Source organism: Phyllostomus hastatus, unplaced genomic scaffold (assembly GCF_019186645.2).
Source record: "Phyllostomus hastatus isolate PE091 unplaced genomic scaffold, TTU_PhHast_1.1 phas_scaffold_55, whole genome shotgun sequence".
Taxonomy (NCBI): Eukaryota; Metazoa; Chordata; class Mammalia; order Chiroptera; family Phyllostomidae; genus Phyllostomus; species Phyllostomus hastatus.
The window spans coordinates 4085862-4110316 of record NW_025334035.1 but is presented as its reverse complement, the minus strand read 5'-3'; the positions used below and the strand labels follow the sequence as shown (position 1 = coordinate 4110316).

At 45.3% G+C, this 24455-nt stretch overlaps 1 protein-coding gene across 1 annotated transcript in view; it reads right to left on the bottom strand.

The window, feature by feature from the left end:
• Positions 1 to 24455, bottom strand: part of DNAH2 (dynein axonemal heavy chain 2) — a 98946-nt gene that overhangs the window by 7225 nt on the left and 67266 nt on the right. The window contains exons 56-74 of the mRNA XM_045824439.1: positions 22952 to 23084; positions 22708 to 22847; positions 20881 to 21091; positions 20555 to 20671; positions 20271 to 20412; positions 19429 to 19598; positions 19139 to 19255; positions 5774 to 5938; positions 5087 to 5212; positions 4788 to 4936; positions 4648 to 4714; positions 4372 to 4522; positions 3974 to 4122; positions 3650 to 3783; positions 3392 to 3536; positions 3065 to 3264; positions 1422 to 1548; positions 446 to 632; positions 91 to 239 (exon numbers count right to left, since the gene is read on the bottom strand). Of these exons, the coding sequence (XP_045680395.1) occupies positions 91 to 239; positions 446 to 632; positions 1422 to 1548; positions 3065 to 3264; positions 3392 to 3536; positions 3650 to 3783; positions 3974 to 4122; positions 4372 to 4522; positions 4648 to 4714; positions 4788 to 4936; positions 5087 to 5212; positions 5774 to 5938; positions 19139 to 19255; positions 19429 to 19598; positions 20271 to 20412; positions 20555 to 20671; positions 20881 to 21091; positions 22708 to 22847; positions 22952 to 23084 (2779 nt within the window). The remainder of the gene's footprint in view (positions 1 to 90; positions 240 to 445; positions 633 to 1421; positions 1549 to 3064; positions 3265 to 3391; positions 3537 to 3649; positions 3784 to 3973; positions 4123 to 4371; positions 4523 to 4647; positions 4715 to 4787; positions 4937 to 5086; positions 5213 to 5773; positions 5939 to 19138; positions 19256 to 19428; positions 19599 to 20270; positions 20413 to 20554; positions 20672 to 20880; positions 21092 to 22707; positions 22848 to 22951; positions 23085 to 24455) is intronic.

Below are 24455 nucleotides of genomic sequence, written 5' to 3'. Positions count from 1 at the left end.
ACTGAGGAGATGTACATGGTGGACTGGAACGGGGAGAGGGAGGCAGGAGGGACCCAGGGGTGGTGTGGGCAAGGAAACCAGGTCACTGACCAACTTCATGTTTAGCACAGGCGGTTCAACGAAGCGGGAGCCGAGGTTGGAGACAATGAAAGAGGTAACACAGAATGCCACGCGGTCCTGGCGTAGGGAGCGAACAATCAGCATCCGTTGCATTTCATTGCAGGCATTCTCCCACTCACCTGTGGATGAGTCGAGCTGTTGATGGACAGTCTGGAAGAGCAGAGAATCTAAACAAAGGAGCGCCTGCACGGAATGCTCAGCCAGGAGGCAGATGGCTAAGAAGAGCTGGGGAGAGGGGATAAAGAACAAAGGGACAGGCAAGCACATGGGCTGAACAGAGGGAAGGAAAAAAGGCAGGAACAGGGAGGCTCAGACGCCTGGGCACCTGGCAACATAGCCTTCTCCGGGGTGGAATTGGTATACCACAGGTGCCAGTCACGAGGATACTGTTCAAAGGAGTTCATGAGTCCATGAAAGTTGGTTAGTTTGTCTAGCTCTGTGATGTTATCCCAGTAGGCATCCGCAAGCCAACTAGTACATGGGTTATCCATTTGGCCCTCCCGATCCAGGACCTGGGGGAGAGGAGATAGGAGAAAGGGACTGACTGGGAGCACCTCCAAAGAAGAATTACCCTTTAAAAAATGATATTTATTTATTTGTTTGTTTGTTTGTTTGTTTTTACAGAAAGGGGAAGCAAAGGAGAAAGAAAGGGAAACATCAATGTACGTTTGCCTCTCATGTGTCCCCCACTGGGGACCTGGCCTGCATCCCAGGCATGTGCCCTGGCTGGAAATTGAACCAGGGATTCTTTGGTCTTTGTAGGCCGGTGCTCAATCCCCTGAGCCACACCAGCCAGGCCTCCCCCCCACCCTTTTTTTTTAAACATTAGAAATCCAAGATGAATCTAGTATGAAACAGAATGCCAAGGTGAATACAGGAATCTAAGATGGACGGGAATCCACCTTCATTAGGGACATCAGTGTGGAGATTTAAGTCTCAGATTCTGTGTTCAAATTTAGGGCGCTTGCGCCCTCTGGTGGTCGCCTCTTACCTAATGCTGTCAACTAGTAGCCTCACCTTTTAGAGAAGCACAAACTGTTAGAGTTGGTTCACTTAGTCATTCTCTTTAACAAATACTTATTGTTCACCAACTAGAAAATTTTTAAGCACTTGTCATGAGCAAGGGGGTACATGGCAAGTTACCCCCACAGCCTCAGGGAGTTGGCCATGCCCCTGCTCCTAGCAGTTCTCAGCTTACTGCAGCCTTGGGCCTTGCTCTCCGGATCCGGAGTCCTCTTCATGCTGGCCACCCTCCCAGCCTTGACCACCCCACGCTTAAAGGTGTCTTCTACCCAACTCACCACACCCCCACGTAGAAAGAAGTTGTACTCATCCATGTTGAGCTTGCCAGAAGTCTCCAGGATTTTGGCACACATCTGAAAACTGAATAGCAGCTTGTGGCGCTCAAAAAGGGTGCGGCAGGTGTACCTGGGAGAAGAGGACAGGGAGGGTGGAGGGGGCAGGACACTCAATATGAATGCTTACTGATCATACATCATTTGAGCACAGAGTCCTACATGAGAGAAAGTTCTTCATCAGCACCAAATTCAAAACTCCTATAAACAGCCAAGCGCTCAGGGACCTAGATAGAGCGCGTAATTTTCCCAGAGTTCACTGGAAAAATCAATCATTTGTTTCTATTAAAAAACACCCAACACTGACTGGACCCTGACTGTGGGCACTCTTCCAGGTACTGAAGACACAGACATGAACAAGCCAGGGTCTCTGTCCTGGAGGAAGTCCGGTAGCATGGGAAGGACAAATGAGAGAAGCCACTCATTATGCAATGATGTGATGCGTGCTATACGGGGTGATAGTGCTATCGAGGGGTCACAGGATAAGGGCGCCCACCATGCCTGGCGGACACATGGGAGGTTTCTTAGAGGAGTTGCCCTGAGGTATAGCAGAGTTATCGAGTGATGTAGAAGAAGAAGAGAAGGGAGGGCTCCAGGGAGAGCTCAGAGCAGAAGCAAATGTAGAGATGAGGGTGGGAGGAAGCAGACATGGAAGGCAGACATGGAAGGCAGCCTGCATTACTCAGGCACCAGTGTAAGGCGGGGAAAGGGGAAGCTGGGGAGGCAGGTGGAGGCCAGGCCAAGAAGGTCTGTGTGGGCCTTCCAAAGAGTTTGAGCCAGGAGCGGCGCAGTCAGATTTGTGTTTGGAAGGCTCTCATGGATTGCAAGAGGACAGACTGGAGAGGGACAAAGTTAAAGGCAGGACAACTTGTTAGGGGATGTCTGTGCAATTCAGAAAGATCACAAATGCCTGAACTTTATAAAGTACACTTGTAGCAGTAGAGAGAACTGGGAGGGAACAGGTTGCAGAAAGATTCATGAGCAAAACCTGGTGACCAATCTGAGAGGCGGGGAGAGGGAAGAGTCCAGGAGAACTTCCCCTCTCTGGCTTGGGTGACTGCGAAGTGGGTACTGGTGTCATTCAAGGGTGAGAAACTTGAAGGAAAAGGGTAGATAATGAGTTTGACCTGAATTTGAGGGGTCTGTGGGGTATCTATATAGAAAGATCAAGTACCTTGCTACTCAGAGTGTAACCCACAGACCAGGAGTGACAGCATCAGCTGGGAGTGCTAGACAGGCAGATCCTGGGGTCCCAACCTCAACTTACTGAATCTGAATCTGTATTTAACAAGATTCCCGGTGCATTATAAGCACATTGCTGTTTAAGAAGTGCTGGTATATTAGACAATTGTACACACAAGTCCCATGTTCAAGGGAGAGCTAAAGATATAAAACTGGGAGTAGTCAGGCCATAGGTGATGCTTAGAGCATGACAGTGAAGAAGCTACCCAGGGAGGGTGTACAGGCAAGAGATCAGGGGACCAAGGTGGCATCATGGGAAAGCACAAAGGCAGAGCTGGCAAAAAGGGTCAGTGTTACAGCCAGCCACTTGGCCTCCTGCCTAAGGCACGTGGGGAGGAGCCTCAGACCTGTAGACAGCATAGGTGTGGTATTCATTCAGGTAGTCAATGCGGTCCTCCAGCTTGTTGCTGCGATGGCTCTTGTCAATGCTGAGGATAAAGAGGTTGATGTAGGCATCCAGCGAGAACTGGTACATGGGGTCAATGCGGCCCATGTCATTGAGCACGAAGAACAGAACCGACGCCCGCTGGGCACATGGACGGTAAGCCTGCAGCGAGGGCAGAGCAAGGAACCACAGAGGAGCATGTCAGGTGGCAGGGACTCACAGAGGGCAACATGATTAGAGTTGCATCTTGATGGTGGGTAGGGCTGGGCTGGAGGACACAGGAGCTCACCTCTCGGGCCAAGTCAATGTTAATCTCTGTGGTTTCACTGGTCTCCAGCTGCTCAGTCACCTCATTGGCAGTTATCTTGGAGGTCTGAAGGGTATTCACCAGCTGCACATCATCAAGCAGGGAGCCTGTGGCCTCATTCAGTAGCCTGGAGGGAAGCCAAGAGGTGTGTGCATGGAGGGGGCAGGGCCTCCATCAACCCCCTGGTGTGCTAGTTGTGACTGTGAGTGGGCCAGTGGGGCAGTGGAGGCAAGGTCTCACCGAAGGATCTCATCCTCCAGTTCCTTGAGCTTTCTCTTGCCAGCAGCGATATTGATGACCAGTGAATCCTTCTGCTCCTCCAGCTCAGGCCGCTCCTTCCGGACCACAATGCCCAGCAGTTGGGCCTCCAGGCCCTGGAGGTGTGCCAGGAGTCAGGGTGAGACTCACTCCAGTGACCTTCACTGTTTTCATCCCTTTACACCTCCCAAGCCCCTCATCCCTTTATACCTGGTCAACAGAAGCTTAGCCTTTTTCTCATTCCTGCTGGAGTCTACAGCCCTGACTCCTCACCCTATTTCATTCTAGGCATCAGCCACCACCCACCTGTTCTTTGACTGCAAAGTTGACAATGGTGGTCTTGGCTGAGGTTTCTGGGCTGTAGTGGGGGTTGGAGAGCTTGGTGGTGATGTAGAAACGAAAATTGGTGTTGTATTCCACCTCCTTATCTCCAATGCGAATCAGCAGCCGACCACCTGTACCCACAGGGGGGTCAAGGGCAAGGACCCCATGTGACCAAGTGTGGGCTGACCTGTTCCCCTACTGGCATCCAGCAGCAGTGACTCAGCCTATCCTAATGGCCCCAGCCCAGGGCTGTCTGAATGGAGGGACAGATAAGTAGAGGACATGGCCAAAGAGCCAGCCCTTCCCTCCCCAGTGTCCTACTTGGCTGGCCCTTAGAATTTGCCCCACAGTCCAATCCCACATTAAGCCTGAGCCCTGACCAATTCGAGCTACAGATTTGTTGAGCACAGGGTTGAGTGTGGGGTCCAGATATTCCTGCACATTCTGGAGCAGCACTGGGTATCCAAACTGGATGGCCTTTTCTAGGACTCGAAGGTAATCACCCATCTGCAGGTCAATGATCTGAAGGCCCTAGAGAGCAAGAGAAAAAGATGGAAGAAACACAGGGATTCAAAGGGAAAAATGGTCCAAGGGTAGGACCTCAGGAAGAGACAAGCTTGGGAAGAGATTCTAAGGAGACAAAACCAGCCTTATACCTGTTTTCCCTCCATGTTCTTGATCCACTTCAGGGCCTGGGCCTGAGGATCAATCATCAATGCCCACCTGAAGGAGGAAGCGTTCATCAGAGAACAGGCTCTGCCCTTACTCCTCCTCCTGCTCCCAGCAGCATCCTTACCTGTTGCCACGGGTGACGATGATGCCATTCTCAGTGGAGAAAGCATCTGAGGGCAACCCTTGAATGTTCCAGTCCCGAACTTTGGTAGGATTGGACAGGAAGTTATCAAAGGTGAAGCGAGGTGAGCAAGGAACTTGAAGCTCCCAAATCTGGTTAGGGAAGAGCCCCAGATTTCAGCCTGCAGACCTGAGCTCAGCATCCCTACCCTTTCCTGAAATCTCTTATTACTCCCAAAGGTAATTACATCCCCTATTCCAGTCTCAGAGCCCAAGATGTCACTCATCGTGCCTGAACCTCACCTTCCTGATCCAGATCTGGTTGACAATTTCATCCCGGTAGTTGGTTAGGAAGGGTCCCATGTAGGACAGGAAGGCAGCTGCCAGGAGACAGTCACCCACCAGGTAGCCCAGGTCCTCCTCCAAGCCCTGAAGGACAGTAGAGAATGTGTGAGCCTGTCAGGGTCCCCAGCACTGGGAGACACTTGGAATGCTTTGAAGGCACTCTCCTCTGAACACTATCAATCTTGATTTAAGACTTTTTTTCTTCTCCTAACCCTTTGTGCCCTGAGAACTCTAACCTGGCCTAATTACTTTTGAGGTCTCCATTGTTGGCAGAAATTTGTTTATATTCTGGTGATAAGGCCTAACACTTTCATGACACCAGGAGGTTACTGAAGGCAGAGGGACAAAATGCCCCATGAATGCTTCTATCCAGTCAATGTGCTGTACAAAGGATCCTCATGTGCACTTTCTAGCTCTACCTAAACATGGAAGCAGATCTCTAATGGTACAAAAAAAATCTCTCCTGGTACTCTTCTCACCAAATATGAAGAAAGGGAAGGGAAGAACACCCATCGCCTATTCTTGGATGTCCCTACACTCAGCTGTCCCTATTTTCTTTGACTGTCCCTTGACCTAAAGGGGATGGGAGCTGTTAGAACTGGTTGGCAGGGAGGAAGGAGAATCAGGTGGCAGAACTGATCTCACCTTTGCTGTCTCCTCCCATCGGGCCTTCTCGCCAGCCAATCCAGACACCAACATTCCAGCTCGCTCCAGTTTCAGTGCCATCTCCTTAGACTTCTCGCGAAGCTCCTCCTTTTGTGCCAGCTTCTCATCATACTGTTTCTTCAGCATCTCCAGTTTCTCAGCCACCTGAGAAGGATCAGAGTATAAGGATCAAACAAGGGCTTGAGGAATATTGTTCTGGGTTCAAGTCATCAATCTGTTATTTTGTGGCTGTATGACCTTGGGTAAATTGACCTCTTTGAGTCTTAGTTTCCTCACATGCAAAATAAAAATTATAACACCTACCCTATAAGATTGTTGTAAGGAGAAAAAAAAAGATAAAATATGTGTGATGAGTTTTCTTTCTCTTCCCTCCACTGCTCCTCTCCTTGAGCCCAGAAATTACTTAGTAATGAAAGTCAGAGCTGGGTAGGAGACACACCTCTCATAGCATAACAAACCATATAAGGTATGTTGACAAGAGAGGATCAGAGAGCACAAAAATGACTGCCACTCCATGCCAGAGGCCATGCCCAAGGTGTGACCTTGAGAGAGAAAGAAAAATCTTGAAATGAACTCAGGAACTATTGGAGACACATAGAAGGATTCCATTCAAGGAAAAGCCCCATGTCCAAGGTCCCACTCCAGAAACAGGGATCTGGGAGAGTTTTACCTGCTAGAGAAGCCTCCTTCAATTCATCACCACCCCATGGGCCCTGCTGAGGTTGAAATAGAGTCACTTAAATCTGAAGCAGAGGCCTAATTTAGCCTCTTCCAGGACCTGGTATGTGTGCCTGACTGGTGAGTAGTAATGTTCTTTTATTTTGTTTTTTTTTTAAATTTAATTTAATTTTTATTTTTTAAATATTTTATTTATTTGTTTTTAGAGAGGGAAGGGAGGGAGGGAGAGAGAGAGAGAAAGAAACATCAATGTGCGGTTGCTGGGGGCCGTGGCCTGTAACCTAGGCATGTGCTCTGACTGGGAATTGAACCTGCAATGCTTTGGTTCACAGCCCGCGCTCAATCCACTGAGCTACACCAGCCAGGGCTCTTTTATTTTGTTTTGTTTTGAGAATTTTTATAAGAGTTTATTTGAGTCAACCTGATGACATATGCCAGGAAGCAAAGATCTCAAATGCTCCAGAGTAATTTGTTTTTACAAGCTGGTTTCAAAAAGCTGCAAAATAATCTTGTGTAGGAGTAAGCCATTATTTTATATAGCGAGTCTCCTACTAATAGACAATTGTGTCTTTCCAACATTTTCTACTATTAATGCTGTAACGAACGTCTTTGTGGAAGCAGAAGTACATCTTGACGCCATTCATTTTTTCTTTTAATTTTATTTATTTTGTGAATAAGCAACTGAAAAATTCAAAAGGCATAAGGGCATGAGAAGTCTTCCTCCCAACCCTGCTCTCCATCCACCCACTCCCTTCTCAAGGTACCAATGTGACATGTTTCTTGAATATCCTCCCGGAGGCATTCTCTACATATACAAGTGTATTCCACACTGCTGTTTCCTGGGTCATCAATTTTAGACTATTTATATTGACTTTATGCTATGGCAAATGGAGATTTAATCCCTTATACAGCTACACCACCACCCCTTTCTCTCTACTCCTAACAGTTTTAGTTCTTCTACTGATAACCCTTATAACTTGAAGTAACATATTGAAACCTCATTTTAAACATTTTAGTTATTTATTTTAGAGAGTGGAGAGGGAGGGAAAAAGAGAGGGAGAGAAACATGGATCGGTTGTCTCTCACATGCGCCCCAGCTGGAGATTGAACTCGTAACCCAGGCATGTCCCTGGCTGGAAATCAGACCAGCCACCTTTCACTTCGAGGGATGATGCCGCACCAACTGAGCCACACTGGTCAGGGATTGAAACCTCATTTGATAATATCTACAAAAGCACTGCCTGATCTTTCCCTCAGCCCCCACATGCATTCACAGCTTTTTTAGCTGTGCTTTTATTTTTACATTTCAAGGTTGATAACATTCTCACTCAGACACCACAATCAGTCTTCTGTGCTTGTCTTTAGGTTGATTATAAAGGTCTAATGCCATAAAGAGCATCAGCGTTATGACCTGGGCTGGTGCCCAGTGGGACCTGGGTGGCTGACTGAGCTGCTTGTGGCTGAGGCACATTCTGAGAGGTCACTGTGAATACTGAACTGGTTGTTAAATATTTTCTGTTATCCCTGATTACAGTCTTTCAGAAAAATATCTCTCTTATGTTTTCTGATTTTGTTTTGTTTCTGTTTTATATTGTTTGACTCTATCTTCCCATCCTTCTATTGAATAGTTTGATCATTTTTAAGTTTCTCAGAACCTTCCTTTTCTCTGTTTGAATTCTTTCTCTTATCCTGTTTTTGTTGTGTAGATGTCATTTCTTCCTTAATCACTCTCTGATAATACCAATTTTAGATTAGGTTTGTTTTTTAAGTTCTTCTCTATAATAATCTCTGGATTCAGTGTTTCTTCAGGGATCCTGTTTTGCCATGTTTTTATCTTGGTCGTTCCATTTCATGTTGGAAGATTTCCTCCATGCTTTTACACACCCCTTCTCCATGGGTGGCACGTGACTGATCTGACTGGTGACATCAGGAAGAATAAACTGGGAGTGCTCAGCTGAGCTCAGGCTCTTTCCTCTTAGGCAAGAGCACCAGTTCCACTCTGCCCGCCCAGCAATACCAGAGACCTGGTAAGTGTCTCTGAATGTGGGGTCACTACTAGTGGCAGCCACGTTCTCCAACTTCATCTTTAAAAGTGGTATTTTGAACTTTTATTTTATTTTATTTCTTACTTTGTTTAAAACCCAGGCATATAAGAAAGCTACTAGTTCTTGGATCCCCTCAATAGTATATTTGCAGCAACTTCCGGCCACGATGGAGGTGTAGGTAGATACACTTTGCATCCTCACACAACCAGAAGGACAATGACAAATGTAAAAACAAAAAATAATCAGAACTGCCAGAAAATCGAACTGTATGGAAGTCCAGAAACTAAGGAGTTAAAGAAGAAACATTCATCCAGACCAGTAGGAAGGGCAGTGGCTGGAGGACCAAGTGGTCCCATATTTGTGTGCAGATAAACTGGAAGGAACAACTGAGGAAAGAGACAGGCCACTCAACCCAGGGTTCCAGGTACAGGGAAATAAAGCCATAAAATCTCTGGCTATAAAAACCTGTGTGGGTTGTTGCAGCAGGAGAAACTCCCAGTCTCACAGGAGAGTTTGTTGGAGAGACCCACAGGGTCCTAGAGCATACACAAGCCCACCCACCCAGGAATCAGCACCAGAAGGGCCCAATTTGTTTGTGGGTAGCAGGAGAAGTGACTGAAAACCAACCGAGCGCCAAGCATGTGGCAATGTTTCCTCTCTGACCCCTCTCCCACATACAGTGCCACAGTGCAGTGACCCTGCCCTGGTGAATACTGAAGGCACCACCCCTTACAACATAGCAGGCATGCCAAGACAAAAAAAAATGACCCAAATGAAAGAACAGATCAAAGCCCCCAAAATAGAACTAAGCAATGAAGAGATAGCCAACCTATCAGATGCACAGTTCACTGGTAATCGGGATGCTCACAGAAATGGTTGAGTATGGTCACAAAGTAGAGGAAAAATTAAAGGCTATGCAAAGTGAAACAAAGAAAAATATACAGGGAACCAACAGTGCAGGGAAGGAAACCAGGATTCAAATCAACGATTTGGAGCAAAAGGAAGAAATAAACATTCAACCAGAACAGAATGAAGAAACAAGAATTCAAAAAAATGAGGAGAGGCTTAGGAACCTCCAGGACAACTTTAAATATTCCAATACCCAAATCATAGAGATGTCAGAAGGAGAAAAGGAAGAGCAAGAAATTGAAAACTTATTTGAAACAATAATGAAAGAGAACTTCCCCGATCTGGCAAAGGAAATAGACTTCCAGGAAGTCCTGGAAGCTCAGAGAATCCCAAAGAAGTTGGACCCAAGGAAACACACACCAAGGCACATCATAATTACATTACCCTAAGATTAAAGATAAGGAGACAATCTTAAAAACAGTAAGAGAAAAGGAGATAATTACCTACAAAGGAGTTACCAGAAGACTGTCAGCTGATTTCTCAAAAGGAACCTTGCAGGCAAGAAGGGACTGGAAAGAAGTGTTCAAAGTCATGAAAGACAAGGACCTATATCCAAGACTGCTCTATCCAGCAAAGGTATCATTTAGAATGGAAGGGCAGATAAAGTGCTTTTCAGATAAGGTCAAGTTAAAGGAGTTCATCATCACCAAACCCTTATTATATGAATTGTTAAAGGGACTTATGTGAGAAAAAGAAGATAAAAAATATGAACAATATGAACAATAAAATGACAACAAACTCACAACTACCAACAACTGAACCTAAAAACAAAAACAAAAACAAACTAAGCAAACAATTAGGACAAGAACAGAATCACAGAAATGGAGATCACATGGAAGGTTACAGTAGGGAAGTGGGGAGAATGGGTGAAAAGGTACAGGGAATAAGAATTATAACTGGCAGGTACAAAATAGACAGGGGGAGGTTAAGAATAGTATAAGAAACGGAGAAGCCAAAGAACTTATATATACAACACATGGACATGAACTAAGAGCGGGAAATGATGGTGGGAGGGGGATACAGGGCAGTGGGGAGTAAAAGGATGAAAAAAATGGGACAACTGTAGTAGCATAATCAATAAAATATATATTTAAAAAAGAGTATATTTGCAGACCAGAAAACTCATTCAGAAGCTTTAGGTGGGGCTCAGGGTTTCATGGACAGGTGTTTCGATTTAGGTGATTTTTAGAGGCTCCTGTTAGGCCTGGTGGGTTTTTATACTTGTGTGGATGACTTTTTAAAAGATTTTATTTATTTATTTTTATAGGGAAAGAAAGGGAAAAAGAGAGGGAAAGAAACATCGATGTGAGAGAAAAACATCTATCAATTGCCTCTTGTTTGCACCCTGACTGGAGACCAAACCTTCAACCCAGTCCTGACTGGGAATTGAAGTGGCGACCCTTCACTTTGTAGGTCAATGCCCAATCGAGCCACATCAGTCAGGGATTTTGTGGTTGACGTTTAACTGCTGTCACCTGGGTGAAAATCTTTAAGCCAACTCTGAGTTATTTTGACCTTGGCAGGCGACAATGCCTTTGTCCATAAGTGAGTGGCTGTTTCTACAGAGGCAGGACTGTTTAAAGCAGTGCAGCTTCAAGGAAACAGGGCTTGAGCAAAGGGAAGATGTGGGCTTCAAGCACAGCCTTAGTGAGTAGCAGGGCTCTCAGGATAAAGGCCACTTATAGCTACAGCACAGAATGGCCTGATATTGCTGACTAGGTTGAAGTGGGGTTAGTTAGTTTTCAGGAACTGAGGAATAGAATATTAGATATTTTTCTCATTAAACTTTGTTTAATGAATCTTAACATTCTGTGACAGATTTTTGGTCAAGTTATTTCCACTAAAAAACACTGATTTTATCCCTGGCTGGTGTGGCTTACTTGGTGTGGCTTACATCACACCATACACCAAAAGGTTGCAGGTACGATCCCAGTCAGGGCACATACCTAGATTTCAGGTTCAGTCCCTGGTCAGGGCATGTATGGGAGGCAGCCAAGTGATGTTTCTCTCTCACACTGATGTTTCTTTCTCTTTCTCTCTCTCTCCCCTCCTCTCTCTCTAAAATAACTTATTGTATTTAAAAAAACTTTTTAAAAAGATTTTATTTATTTATTTTTTAGAGAGGGGAAGGCAGGGAGAAAGAGAGGAAGAGAAACATCAATGTGTGGTTGCCTCTCATGCGCCCCCTACTGGGGACCTGGCCTGCAACCCAACCATGTGTCCTAGATTGTGAATCAAACCAGTGACCTTTTGATTCACAGGCTGGCACTCAACCACTGAGCCACATCAGCCAGGGCATAAAAAGTTTTTGAACAGTACTGATCTTAAAAATTAATAACTTAAAAACTTACACACACACACACAGAAACCAAATGGTCTACAAAACATTCTCCTTTCCTTCTGAAGGTTTTACAATGCATTGCAATCATTAACCAGTCCTTTACCCCTAAACTTAAATGGCCATTTGAGACAAAGAGCTCTGAGACCATTCTTCCACCACTGATTCAGATTGTGGTGGCAGATATTGGGGATAGTATTCATTTAGCCTTCAGAGCTTTCTGAGCAGACTTGGAGACTTTGGCAGCTCCAGCTGGCTTCTTGTCCACTGCTGTGATGACACCAGCAGCAACTGTCTGTCTCATGTCACGAACAGCAAAATGGCACAGAGGAGAATAGTCAGAGAAGCTGTCAACACACACGGGCTTGCCAGGAACCGTATCGATGATGGCAGCATTGCCAGTTTTCAGAAATGTTGGGCCATTTTCCAGCTTTTTCCCAGAACGACGATCAATCTTCTCTTTCGGCTCAGCAAATTTGCAAGCAGTGTGAGCTGTGCAACAGTCCAGCACAGGTGCAAATCCAGCACTGGGTTGGTGTGGATGGTTCAGAATAATCACCTGAGCTGTGAAGCCAGCTGCTTCCATTGGTGGTCATCTTTGCTGTTGCCAGCCACATTGCCACAAGGAACATCTTTGACAGACATGTTCTTGGCTTTGTCCCCAGGAAAAGCCCACATTATCCCCAGGAAAAGCTTCATTCAAAGTTTTATGGTATGTTTCAACAGACTTTACTTGGGTTGTAACATTGAGTAGAGCAAAGGTGCCTGCCATGCCATTTGAGAACATCAGTCCCCACTGAGGCCACAGACATAGTACCAATACCACCAAGTTTGTAGACATTCTGGAGGGACAGACACAGGGCCTTGTCAGTTGGATGAGCTGATGGCAGGATGCAATCTGGAGCTTCAAGCAGTGTGGTTCCACTGGCACTGCCATTTTACGGGAGACTTTCCATCCCTTGAACCAAGGCATGTTAGCGCTTGGCTCCAGCATGCTGTCGCCATTCCAACCAGAAATTGGCACAGATGCCACTCTCAGGGTTGCAGCCAATTTTCTTAATGTAGGTGCTGACTTCTTTAACAATTTCCTCTTATCTCTTCTGGCTTTAGGGTGGCTTCATAGAATCCATTTTGTTAACACCAACAATCAGCTGTTTCACACCCAGTGTGGAAGCAAGGGCATGCGCCCATTCTTGGAGACCCCTGCTTCAAATTCACCAACACCGGCAGCAACAATCAGGACAGCACAGTCAGGCTGAGAAGTGCCTGTCATCATGTTTTTGATAAAGTCCCTGTGTCCTGGGGCATCAATGGTGGTCACATAATACTTGCTAGTCTCGAGCTTCCACAGGGAGATATCATTGGTGGTCCCACACTCACATTCGGCTTTCAGTTTATCCAAGACCCAGGCGTACTTCAAGGAGCCCTTCTCCACCTCAGCAGCCTCCTTCTCAAAATTTTCCATGGTTCTTTCATTGATCCCACCACATTTGTAGACCCGATGGCCAGTAGTGGTAGACTTGCTGGACTCTATGTGTCCAATGATGACAATGACGGTATGAGTCTTTTCCTTTCCCATTTTGGCTTTGATTTATTGGTGGTTTTCATGACACCTGTGTTCTGGTGGCAAACCCATTGTGAAAAAGTGAATAATAGGTTTGAGGCTTTTAAACTGGCAAGGCATTAGGTTTTGTGGGTACTACAGGTCTAGCTATAAACGGTTATTGCCAGGCCCAGGCAGACAGCACTAGATCAGCTGCCCCATTATTCAAGTTTCTACTCCAAGCTAAGGAGGCAATTATGGTGAGGCTAGGCTGAAATCTGTGTGGCTTGTCCACAGGCAGATGGGGTAGAAATATTGTTTTGGCTGAGATCCCAGGTGATACAGCTAGGGTAGTAGGTATGCAGGTGTTACCTATACCTTAATGGAACATCCCTCAACAATCTAGGGGATTCAAAAAGGATGAAAGCCATGCCTTGAGACACAAATAACAGAGGACTTGTTCCTCACGAGGCCCCAGGGCACATGCTTCAGCAGCATCAGCAACAGCTTCATTTCAGGAATCTGCTGATGGTAATAGTCCAGTTAGAATAAGTATAAGGACAAGGTGAAAACTTTTCCTAAAAGGCAGCTTTTGTGGACCTCAGCAATTCTACAAAGAGAGGCAGCAGTACTAGTCACAGTGGCACAGTATTGAACTGAACACACCTGATCACAACTCAGAGCAGGGAATCCCAAGCTCAAGGTGGGAACTGAAATTAAAAGAATATACACAGGCCCTGGCTGGTGCAGCTCAGTGGATTGGGCACTGGCCTGCGAACCAAAGGGTTGCTGGTTCAATTTCCAGTCAGGGCACATGCCTGGGTTGTGGGCCAGGTCAGGCCCCCAGTAGGGGGCACACCAGAGGCAACCACACACTGATGTTTCTCTCCCTCTCTTTCTCCCTCCCTTCACCCTCATCTAAAATAAATAAATAAATAAATAAATAAATAAATAAATAGAAGAATGTACACAGGCTTACTATTTGGAGGGATGAAGAGTTCTGGAACAAGATCGTGGAGATGGCTGCACAACGTGGTGAATGTACTCAGTGCCACTGGCTTGTACACTTTAAAGTGATTATGATGGTAAATTTTATGTGCGTTTTACCACAATAACTCCCCTCCAAAGAATAAGATACACATTGGTGGATTTCCAACACCCCCAATACAGTAAATGCTTATTAGCTGCATTACATCTCTTAATCTATTGCTGGAAGTTTCTCCCAGTTTAGTTTAAGTTCACAAGTCATGGTTTCCAGATGACTGATATTCTGGTGAGGCTAAAACCAAGATTTTCTCCATGTATCCTCATCCCTAAAAATACCACTGAGTTTCTACTCTGCTCTTCGGGGCATTAATAACTGGTTTCTGGGAACATCATTTTATCTGGAAGTCTTGAATGCCTTATTAAAGTCCTTGAGTTCTTTTTAATTTTTGAGTAATGGTCATGAGAGACTTGATTTTGAACTAGTATAGCCTCTGAAGTCCTGCAGGAACCACATCCATTTCCAGTGAATGTCAGCCCCCAGTGTAATGCAAGGAACCTGAGACCCAGCTCCTGAGAACTCCTCAGCTAAGACTGAGCAGAATAAGAAACTGGGAAGTATGGGTTGGGGACTTGAACATAATGTCGGCTTCTAGATTTTTAACTCACAAAAGCAAGATAATTCAATTTCAGATTTTAATGTGCTTGGATTTTAGTTTATGAAAAGATTTAATCTTTGAAATTTAATTTCTTCTGGGGGGTTATATTCAAATTTGTGGAATTTTTGTGTATTATTATTGCAGCATTTTAATGCTATCTTTTAAACTTACTGCATAACCTCTGATATACTATGTTGAATAATATGACATAATTTGGAATGGGAAATAGGAAGGAAAGTGAATTTTCATCCTTGAGTATACAATTTCCTTGAAGTAGATTCAGATTCTGTCCTGACCCATTTCAGGGCCTTCTGGGGCAATTTCTAAGCCAGTGGTCCATAACCGCTGCTGCATGTCAGAATCCAGCCTGTGGAAATATATTCTCAGGGTCCCAAACAAGTGAGTATTGGTTAAAACGACTAACTCAAGATTTGGGCTGATATGCAATATAGTTGGGCTCTGGGCCTCCCTCCAGACTTCTGGGCCCTAGAGCTACATACAGGCTTTCCCACACCTAGCTCTGACAAGAAAGCTTTCAAAATGCCGATTTCCTGGCTCTGAGAATCTCTGAGAACCAGAGATTCATATTTACTTGGCCTGGGGTGGAGTCCAGCATCAGCACAGTGCTCTTTGTGAGTGGATAAGTAAGATGCTTGATTCTGAGTTCCATGAAGAGGCACATTTGGCTCATACATCACAGCCTTTGTCATAGTAACAAAGGAGAAGTGTTGATTCCCTGTGTGCTTACTCCTATCACTTGGGGGTTATCAAAAGACCTAACATTGAGTACTCTGTAAATATTTGTCTAGTGAAGGATGTTGTTGGCAGCTGACCCCAGAGGTCCCATTTTTTACATAGAAAGGAAATAGTCCCTAATTATTTGGCCAAGGATATGTTCATCCAGAGGCAAGAAACCTTCCCAAATGGATTGCCACACCTGTGACTATTCATGTTTGAAAAGAAGAGAAGAAGAGTGGAGGTTCCATGAGAGGTTGGAAGGCAACAATGGTGGCAGGAATGGGGCCATAGAGGAGCATGTGCAGAGAGAAGCCCACCCACCCTAGCCTGGCAGACTCTGCACAAACCCAGTCAGAAGAGGCCTCCAGGGCAGCTTCACTCTGAACAGCAAAGATGCTGTGACAGGAAAAGACCAGGATGAACTGTAGTGGCAACAGCCTTGGGATCAAATGCAGGTTCTAGCCCAGGTCTGTTAGGAACAAGCAGGCCACTTAGTCTCTAAACCTCAGGCTCCTCATCCAATTTGAGGGCATCAAATCTGGACATGGCTGGTCTCCATAGCTGGTTTTGGTTAAAACACTTTGAAACAGTATAACCAGCTTTGGTTACATAAAATTTAAAACTTCTATATAGTTAAAGATAGTATCATCAAAGTTTGAGGACAAATATAGATCAAGAAATTGGAGCCAATGAATACATCCATCAAAAAGGGAGTAGTTAAATAAATGACGGTACAGCCATCCACTCTAATATCATAATGTGGTAAAAAGAAAACAGAAGCTCTTTATGTACCAATATGAACAGTCTTCAATATACAGACAAATAAGATAGGAAGGTGCAAAAGTGTGTGTTTAATGTAAAAGAGAAAATATATATGTTTATATAAGCATAGAACAGCCCTAGATAGAAAAACAAGAATTTGTAATATTGGTTGCTTTCAAGGGAAAGGAGTGGTGGCTTGACAGCAGGAGGTGTGAAGGACACTTCTTACTGGATACTCTTTTGTACTTTTTGAATTTCAAACCATGTAATTGTATTACCGATTAAATCAATGATAGAAAAACTAAATGACAGACTAGAATTTCAAACTCTTTTTTTAATATATTTTATTGATTTTGCTATTACAGTTGTCCCATTTCCCCCCTTCACTCCCCTCCACCCTGTAGACCCTCTCCCTCCCATTCCCCCGCCTTTAGTTCATGTCCATGTGTCATACTTGTAAGTTCTTTAACTTCTACATTTCCCATACTATTCTTACCCTCCCACCTGTCTATTTTCTACCTACAGTCTATGCTACTTATTCTCTGTACCTTTTCCCCCTCTCTCCTCCTCCCACTCCCCTGTTGCTAACCCTCCATGTGATCTCCATTTCTGTGGTTCTGTTCCTGTCCTAGTTGTTTGCTTAGTTTCTTTTGGTTTTGCTTTAGGTGTGGTTGTTAATAATTGTGAGTTTGCTGTCCTTTTACTATACATTTTTTTTAATCTTCTTTTCTTAGATAAGTCCCTTTAACATTTCATAAAATACGGGCTTGGTGATGATGAACTCCTTTAACTTGACCTTATCTGAAAAGCACTTTATCTGCCCTTCCATTCTAAATGAAAGCTTTGCTGGATAGAGTAATCTGGGATATAGGTCCTTGTCTTTCATGACTTGGAATACTTCTTTCCAGCCCCTTCTTGCCTGCAAGGTCTCTTTTGAGAAATCAGCTGACAGTCTGATGGGAACTCCTTTGTAGGTTACTGTCCCCTTATCTCTTGCTGCTTCTAGGATTCTCTCCTTCATTTTTACCTTGGCTAATGTAATTATGATGTGCCTTGGCGTGTTTCTTCTTGGGTCCAACTTCTCTGGGGCTCTCTGAGCTTCCTGGAAGTCTATTTCCTTTGCCAGAATGGGGAAGTCCTCCTTTATTATTTATCCAAATACGTTTTCAATCTGTTGCTCTACCTTTTCCCCTTCTGGTACCCCTATAATTCGGGTGTTGGAACGTTTAAAGATCTCCTGGAGGTTCCTAAGCTTCTCCTCTTTTTTTTGAATTCTTATTTCTCCATTCTTTCCTGTTTGGTTGTTTCTTTCTTCCTTCTGGTCCACTCTATTGTTTTGAGTCCCAGTTTCCTTCCCATCACTATTGGTTCCCTATGCATTTTCCTTCATTTCTTTTATGGTAACCTGCATTTGTTCATCTAATTTGTGACCAAAATCAACCAATTCTGTGAGCTTCCTGATCACCGGTGTTTTGAACTGTGCATCTGATAGGTTATCTATCTCTTGGTCACCCAAAAGGATGAGTTCTGGGGCACTGATTTGTTCTTTGTTCACTGATTTGAGCCATCTCTCTCTCTCTTTTTTTTTTTTGGTCTGGTCGTTCCTGTTACAGTGAGGGGTGAAACCTTAGGTGTTCACCAGGGCTGGGCACCCTAGTCGCTAGATTGTGACGTTGTATGTGAGGGCGGGGTCAAGAGGGAACAATGGCGGTAGCTTCGTTCTCCATGGGACCTCAGTCCCTTCCCTGGGATCCTGGGTTGTGCGCTCTGCCCTGCTCCACAATCGCTGCCTCACTGAGTCTGCCAGCTGCCGCTTGTGTACTCAGGGTCAACCCACTGCGATCTTGCACACCCCAGATACCTTTGCACTCACGGTTGCCTTATGTGCCCAGTTCTCCCTGTTCTCTGAGCGGCGACCTGACCTGCACCTGGCTGCTTGTCCTCCGCCCCTTCTACTGGTCTGGATGAATGGGTCTATTTCAACTTCTTGGCTGTCCGACTTCCATTCAGATAAATTTTCTATCAGTTCTGGGTGTTATTCTGCCTCTAAATTGTTGTTGTACCAATCTTGGTTGTGCATGGAGGTATGGTGTGTCCACCTAGGCCTCCATCTTGGCCGGAAGTCAGAATTTCAAACTCTTGATAATAGCACTTTACACCCTGCCTTGTTGGAGAGTTCTTTACACACATATCTTATAGGAAATCACCTTCTGGGTTGTCTGGACTGTTCACAGTAAGTCAGTGCCTCTACCTCTGGGATGACCCTGTCCCTCCCAAGTACTTGCTCAGACACGCTCAGGCCACATCCTTTTGGTCTGCAGCAGTGATGTTGGCGCCCTTGCCCTATTCCACAGTGCCCTTCCCAGCAAGGACTGATTTGCCACTCAGATTTCATCAGTTAATATCTCAGGGCCCGTATCCCTGGAAAAGGCCATGACAAAGACAGCCAGCTCCCAGGTCTGTGCAAGGGCTCCTCAGGGACAGTGCCCTCTGTGCCTTTGTAACCCTCTGCAGTCAGCTGAGCTTTCCCAGCCAGAGGCAGCCCATCTAAACAGGGCATAGAGTGGGAGGCAGACAGGACTGGAAGGGAGAGGGGAAAAGAATTATTTGGGGAGGGATGAATGGTAACAAAGCATCCCAGAAATCAGGGAGAGGGACCACAGCGGAAAAGACTGGTAAGAGGCTCACCTCCCGCAGCTTCTCCTGGGCCTCAGCCAGTGCTGCTTGCTTCTCCTGAAGCTGGGCCAATGCAGCATTCATTCGGATCCGCTTGGGCTCCACCACCCGATACAGCCTGCCATACAACTACAGGGAGACAGCCAGGCTGTGGGTTCACCCACCCACCTGGGTCTTCCAGCTCACCCACAAGCGGTCCTTCCCACCTGGGTCTTCCATTCTCCTAGCTTTCTCCTGTGTGCATCATCCTCTTCCCAGACTGTGTCACTGCTCCCCACCTGCCCTGCCCCACCCCTGCTTACCTCCATGGCCCGCACCCACATACAGAGGGACTTGGCAGCAAGTGAGACTCGGCCAATGATGTCAGGCTGGAAGTCAGGCTGGGCACAGTAGGCCCCGATCTTCTTGAGAACCTTATCTGAGATATTATCTTTATCAAAGTGGATCAGTGATTTGATGAAATTCTGTTCCCCTGTGGGACAAAAATCAGGGGCCTCAGCCAGAAGGACTAAATCCACCCTCATTGTCCAGCTTGCACCTCCACTGCTTAGAGGCAGTCATGTTTTTCCTGGACTTGTTCCCAAGGCCAGAATACTTGCCTTCAGCCAAGTTTCTTCTGCTGCCCTTGCTCCCTTCTCTAGAACCTTGCAGGCCCCAGGACCCTCCCAGCCTCATCCCCCATCACTTACCTTGAACACGTTAATCTGAACCATCCCACACATCACTCTTTCAGGATTGCAGGCTATATTCTACCAAGAGAACTCGAAGCAGAGAAAACCACGAGAATGAAATAGCAAGACTCTTGTTTTCCATTTTATAATTCTTGCCCTTTGTGTGTATGTGGCGAGAGGGGGCTGGAGGGACAGGCAGCAAAGGCATTCCTGCCCTTGGATTCTGAGATATATTCCTTTATCTTTATAACAATACCCCCCTTTGTTTTGGCTCAAATTAAGATGAGTTTTCTGTTACAACCAAAGAATCTTAACTGATATTTATGTCTTCTCTTTTCCACTAGGCTCTATGCTCAAGGGTCAGTACAATGCCTCATTCATCTCTGTCTCTCTGAGTGCCTGACATACAGCACATGATTAATAAGAAATGTTGGGTGAATTGCTGTTAATTATCTCCTGGTTCTTTAGCTCACCTAGCTGCCTCTTGGCCTCCACCCAAGTGGGCTCATTGCCTCGAAGAATCATGACTGCCTGCATCACCATCTCCACCTGGGCAGGGGGCCGTCCATAAGACTTGATCTCTCCTATATCCTTCTTGTTCAGAGACTCCAAGGCCTGGGAAAAGGGATTCACTTAGGGAGCAGAGCTAGAGTCAACTCAGGTAGCAAGAAGGTCCTTTATGGGGACAAGACCCAGCTCTTCTTCCCATGCCCCCAGGGACTTTGAGGCCCTTCCCTGGGCCCTCCCACCCTAATACCCTCATGGCCTCTTCCAGGGCTGGCAATGCCTCTTCAAGATCCTTCTGGGCATTGTCAGCCAGTGCCTGGCACTTGACTTCCTCAACTGCAATCTTCTCACTATGGGCTGTGACGGCCTACGGGTGGAAAGAAGGTGAAGGTTTTGTCTTTGCTTTGGGCAAAGGTAAAGGTGATGATGTTGGTAATGAGGAAAGATAGAGCTAACGAAAATTTGAGGAGTGGAACAGGCATCCCAACAGAGTAACTGACAGAGACCAGAAGCCTCTGGCCAGTGGGTGCTGATGGTGGAGGGGCATGAGGGGCAGGACTAGGGCAGGATCCGCACCTTCTGCTGCTCATCTGCTTCTCGCTTCTGCTGTACAATGATGACAAGGTACTCCTCGCACTGTTTCTGGAACTCAGCCACCTTTTTCTTGGCATCCTCCAGCTCCAGCGACATCACTTCCACCTTTTCCCTCGTCTCATCAATCTTAAACAATCCTGTCCGCAGCTTAGTGGCCTGGTCTAGCAGCTCCTGCCGCTTCTCTGCCAGCAGCCTGGGGGCAAAGTAGAATTAGGTGCATGGAGAGGCTGGACTCCCAGAAAGGGGAGTTCCTATACAGTCTCCCTTCCCAGTGTGTCTCAGGTCCCTGTCTTCCTTTCTGTTGCCACAACCACCCTGGTCAGGTTTTTAGTATTTCCTTCTTGGATCATTGCCAATGGTTTCTCAGCTGGTCTTTGTGCTTCCAGATTTTTATCCCCTATTTATCCTATGCACCACTGTCAATATCAGCTTGATAGACACTGTTTCACCACACCATTTCACTGCTTGAGAATCTTCCACGGCCCCCCAGCGTACAGTAGGCAGAGGGCTGCAGTGAACCAGGAAACACAAACCTGTCCTGAGGAATGGCCATCCTTTATCCCTAGCCTGGTTGGGTTTTTTGGTTTTTTGGGTTTTTTGTGGGGTTTTTTTTTCCGTGTGGGAATGAATGTAAGTTCAGTATTGCCAAAATTTCTGATTTGAGAGAGAGGTTGGAAACCTGAATTTTTCTAAGGCTCCCAAGTTTTAAGTGTTAGCAATTCATTCAAAAAGTTTTAACATTGCCCAAGGCAAAAAAAAAAATAAATAATAACTGGATTGTTTTCTGGACTAAAAAAGAAAATGCATGTAAAGGGCTTAGTATGATAACGAGCAAATAGTAAACAGAATGTAAGCCTATGACCCAGGGAAGGCAAGGGCTTTATTTTGTTAACTGGTATGTTGTATCTAAAATAGTGCCGGGCACATAGTGGGCAAGGGTAACCCACAGTGCCTCTCTGTACAAGTTCTGTCTTCCTCCCACTTTCTGATGCTCTTAACAATCTAGTAAACAAATACATATTAAATAAATAACTAAATGTTGACTAGCATTATTATTACAAATGGCTTTTTCTTCACTTTGATTAAAATACTGAATCTGCTCTGGCTGGTGTGGCTCAGGGGATTGAGTGCCAGCCTGTGAACCAAAGGGTCATTGGTTTGATTCCAGTCAGGGCACATGCCTGGGTTGCAGGCCACATCCCCAGTAGGGGGTGCACAAGACGCAACCAGGCAACCACACTTGATGTTTCTCTCCCTCTCTTTCTCCCTCCCTTCCCCTCTCTAAAAATAAATAAATAAAATCCTTTAAAAAATACTGAATCCAATAAATGAAGGGTTTTTTTACATTTCTCTTATTCCTTCAAAGCAAATGACTTGTGTTGTGCACATAAAAAGATACTCAATACAACTTAATGAATAAGTATATAATTCTTAGGAATGGTGGAAAATCTAGAAGATGTTACAGGCAGAGATGAGAGGACTGGGTATATATATTATGGGTATATACGGCAGTGTCACCATCAAATTATGGTTGAAGAAAAAAAAACTACCATTCCAGAAAATAAGGACAAAGAGAGTGTGAAGAGGGCTCTAGAGACAGCCACATACCTGAAAGGTCCTTCTCTCTTTTATTAACTTCCTGGGCAAAATTAAAACGCATTGTACCTCTGCCATTCCACATTTGCACCTGGGCCCTAGAGCCAGTCCCCTTGGCCAGTTCCTGAATATTTTCCACTATATTATTTCAGTAATTGCTCTCAAAAGACACCAAGCTCCCTGGCCCTCCACATCCGTTACTCTTCTTCATACTTCTTATATCCAGATACAAGTTCCAGGTAGTTGGTGGGGGTCACATAGTTGTATCTTCTCAGTTCCAACAGCATCTTCTGGGAATACTGAGCCACTGACCAGTGCATGGTGACAAAGATCTGGGCCACCTTCCTCTGGATCTGAGGCCAAAAGAAAAAGGATATGACAGAGGTTGATGGCAGATGGAGAATGGAAATGGAAGAGAGCTCAGGGAGTGTGGTGAGATATGGGAGGAGGGTCTCACATTCTCCTGTGTTCCCAGATCTACGCCCATGAGGTACTTCTCAGCCACCTCCAGCAGGGCTTCACGGGGCCATTCTGAGAACCAGTTGATGGTAGTGCAGTTCACCAAGGCTGGGTACTGGCGGATCCAGTTCCTGGTCAGAGGTTTTAAGAGGTAGTTAAGTCCATTCATGGAGTCAGCCTCCAGTTACTGGCTTTGTCACAGTAACTGACTACCTGTGTTCTAGGGACCTCAGTTCCCCATCCTCATGTTCCTGTAGCTCCTTGTCCAGATTCTGCTCCCTTCAGAACTAGTTCAGTGAAGTATTTAGAAACAGGTTCTGGGGTCAGAAAGACCCAGTTCCACATTTTCTAGGTGTGGATCTTGAACAAGCAATCGAATCTTTTGAATGTCAGTTTCCTCATCTCTAAAATGTGAATAGCAAAGCATACTAACTAGGGTTGTTAGGAGATTCAGTAAGGTGACACATGTAAAATACTAAGTACAGTGCCTGGTATGTGGCAAATGCACCATATACCATAACTATAAAAAATAAATGAAATGGTAACCCACATTGCCTCTTGTGCAAGTTCTGACTTCCTCCTACTTTCTAATGCTTTAAAAAATCTAGTCATACCAAGAGTGGACAAATAAAATATAGTCTGTACACATAATGGAACATTATTCAGCCTTAAAAAGGAAGGAAATTCTGACACATGCTACAACATGAATGAACCTTGAAGACGTTATGCTGAGTAAGCTAAGCAAGTCACAAAAAGACAAATACTCTATGATCCAATTTATATGGGATATCACAGACAAAAAATAAAATGGTGGTTGCCAGGAGATGGGAAAATGGGAGAAATGGGTAGCTATTCAATGGGTATGGAGTTTCAATTCTGCAAGATGAGAAAGTTCTAGAGATCTGTTGTACAACAATGTGAATATGTGTTACACTACTGAGCTGTACACTTAAAAATGGCTAATATGGTAAAAATTTTTTTAAAAGATTTTATTTATTTTATTTTTAAACAGAGGGGGAGGGAGAAAGACAGGAAGAGAAACATCAATGTGTGGCTGCCTCTCCCACGTCCCTCACTGGGAACACATCCGGCAACCCAGGCATGCTCCCCAACTGGGAACTGATCTGGCAGCCCTTTGGTTCACAGGCTGGCGCTCAATCCACTGAGCCACACCAGCCAGAGCAAAGTTGGTAAATTTTATGTTATGAAGTTTTTGCCACAATTAAAATTTTAAAAACAAAACAGAAATACCACCCTTCTTAGCTCCTCCCCCCACCAAAAGAAACCAACCAATCTAGTCACACCAAACAGGGGTGAACAACTATGTAAACAGAGGAAACTTCTTGAAAGAAGGCAATGTCTATGGAAAGGAGATGGGGCGTTTGGGGTGTAGAGACTGGTACTATCCATGGAACTCATTCGCAGAAGACAGGGGAGGCCAAAGAGGGGGAGACCCCTGTGAAGATAGCTGGGCTATCACAGGGAGGGAAGGAGAAGGCTAC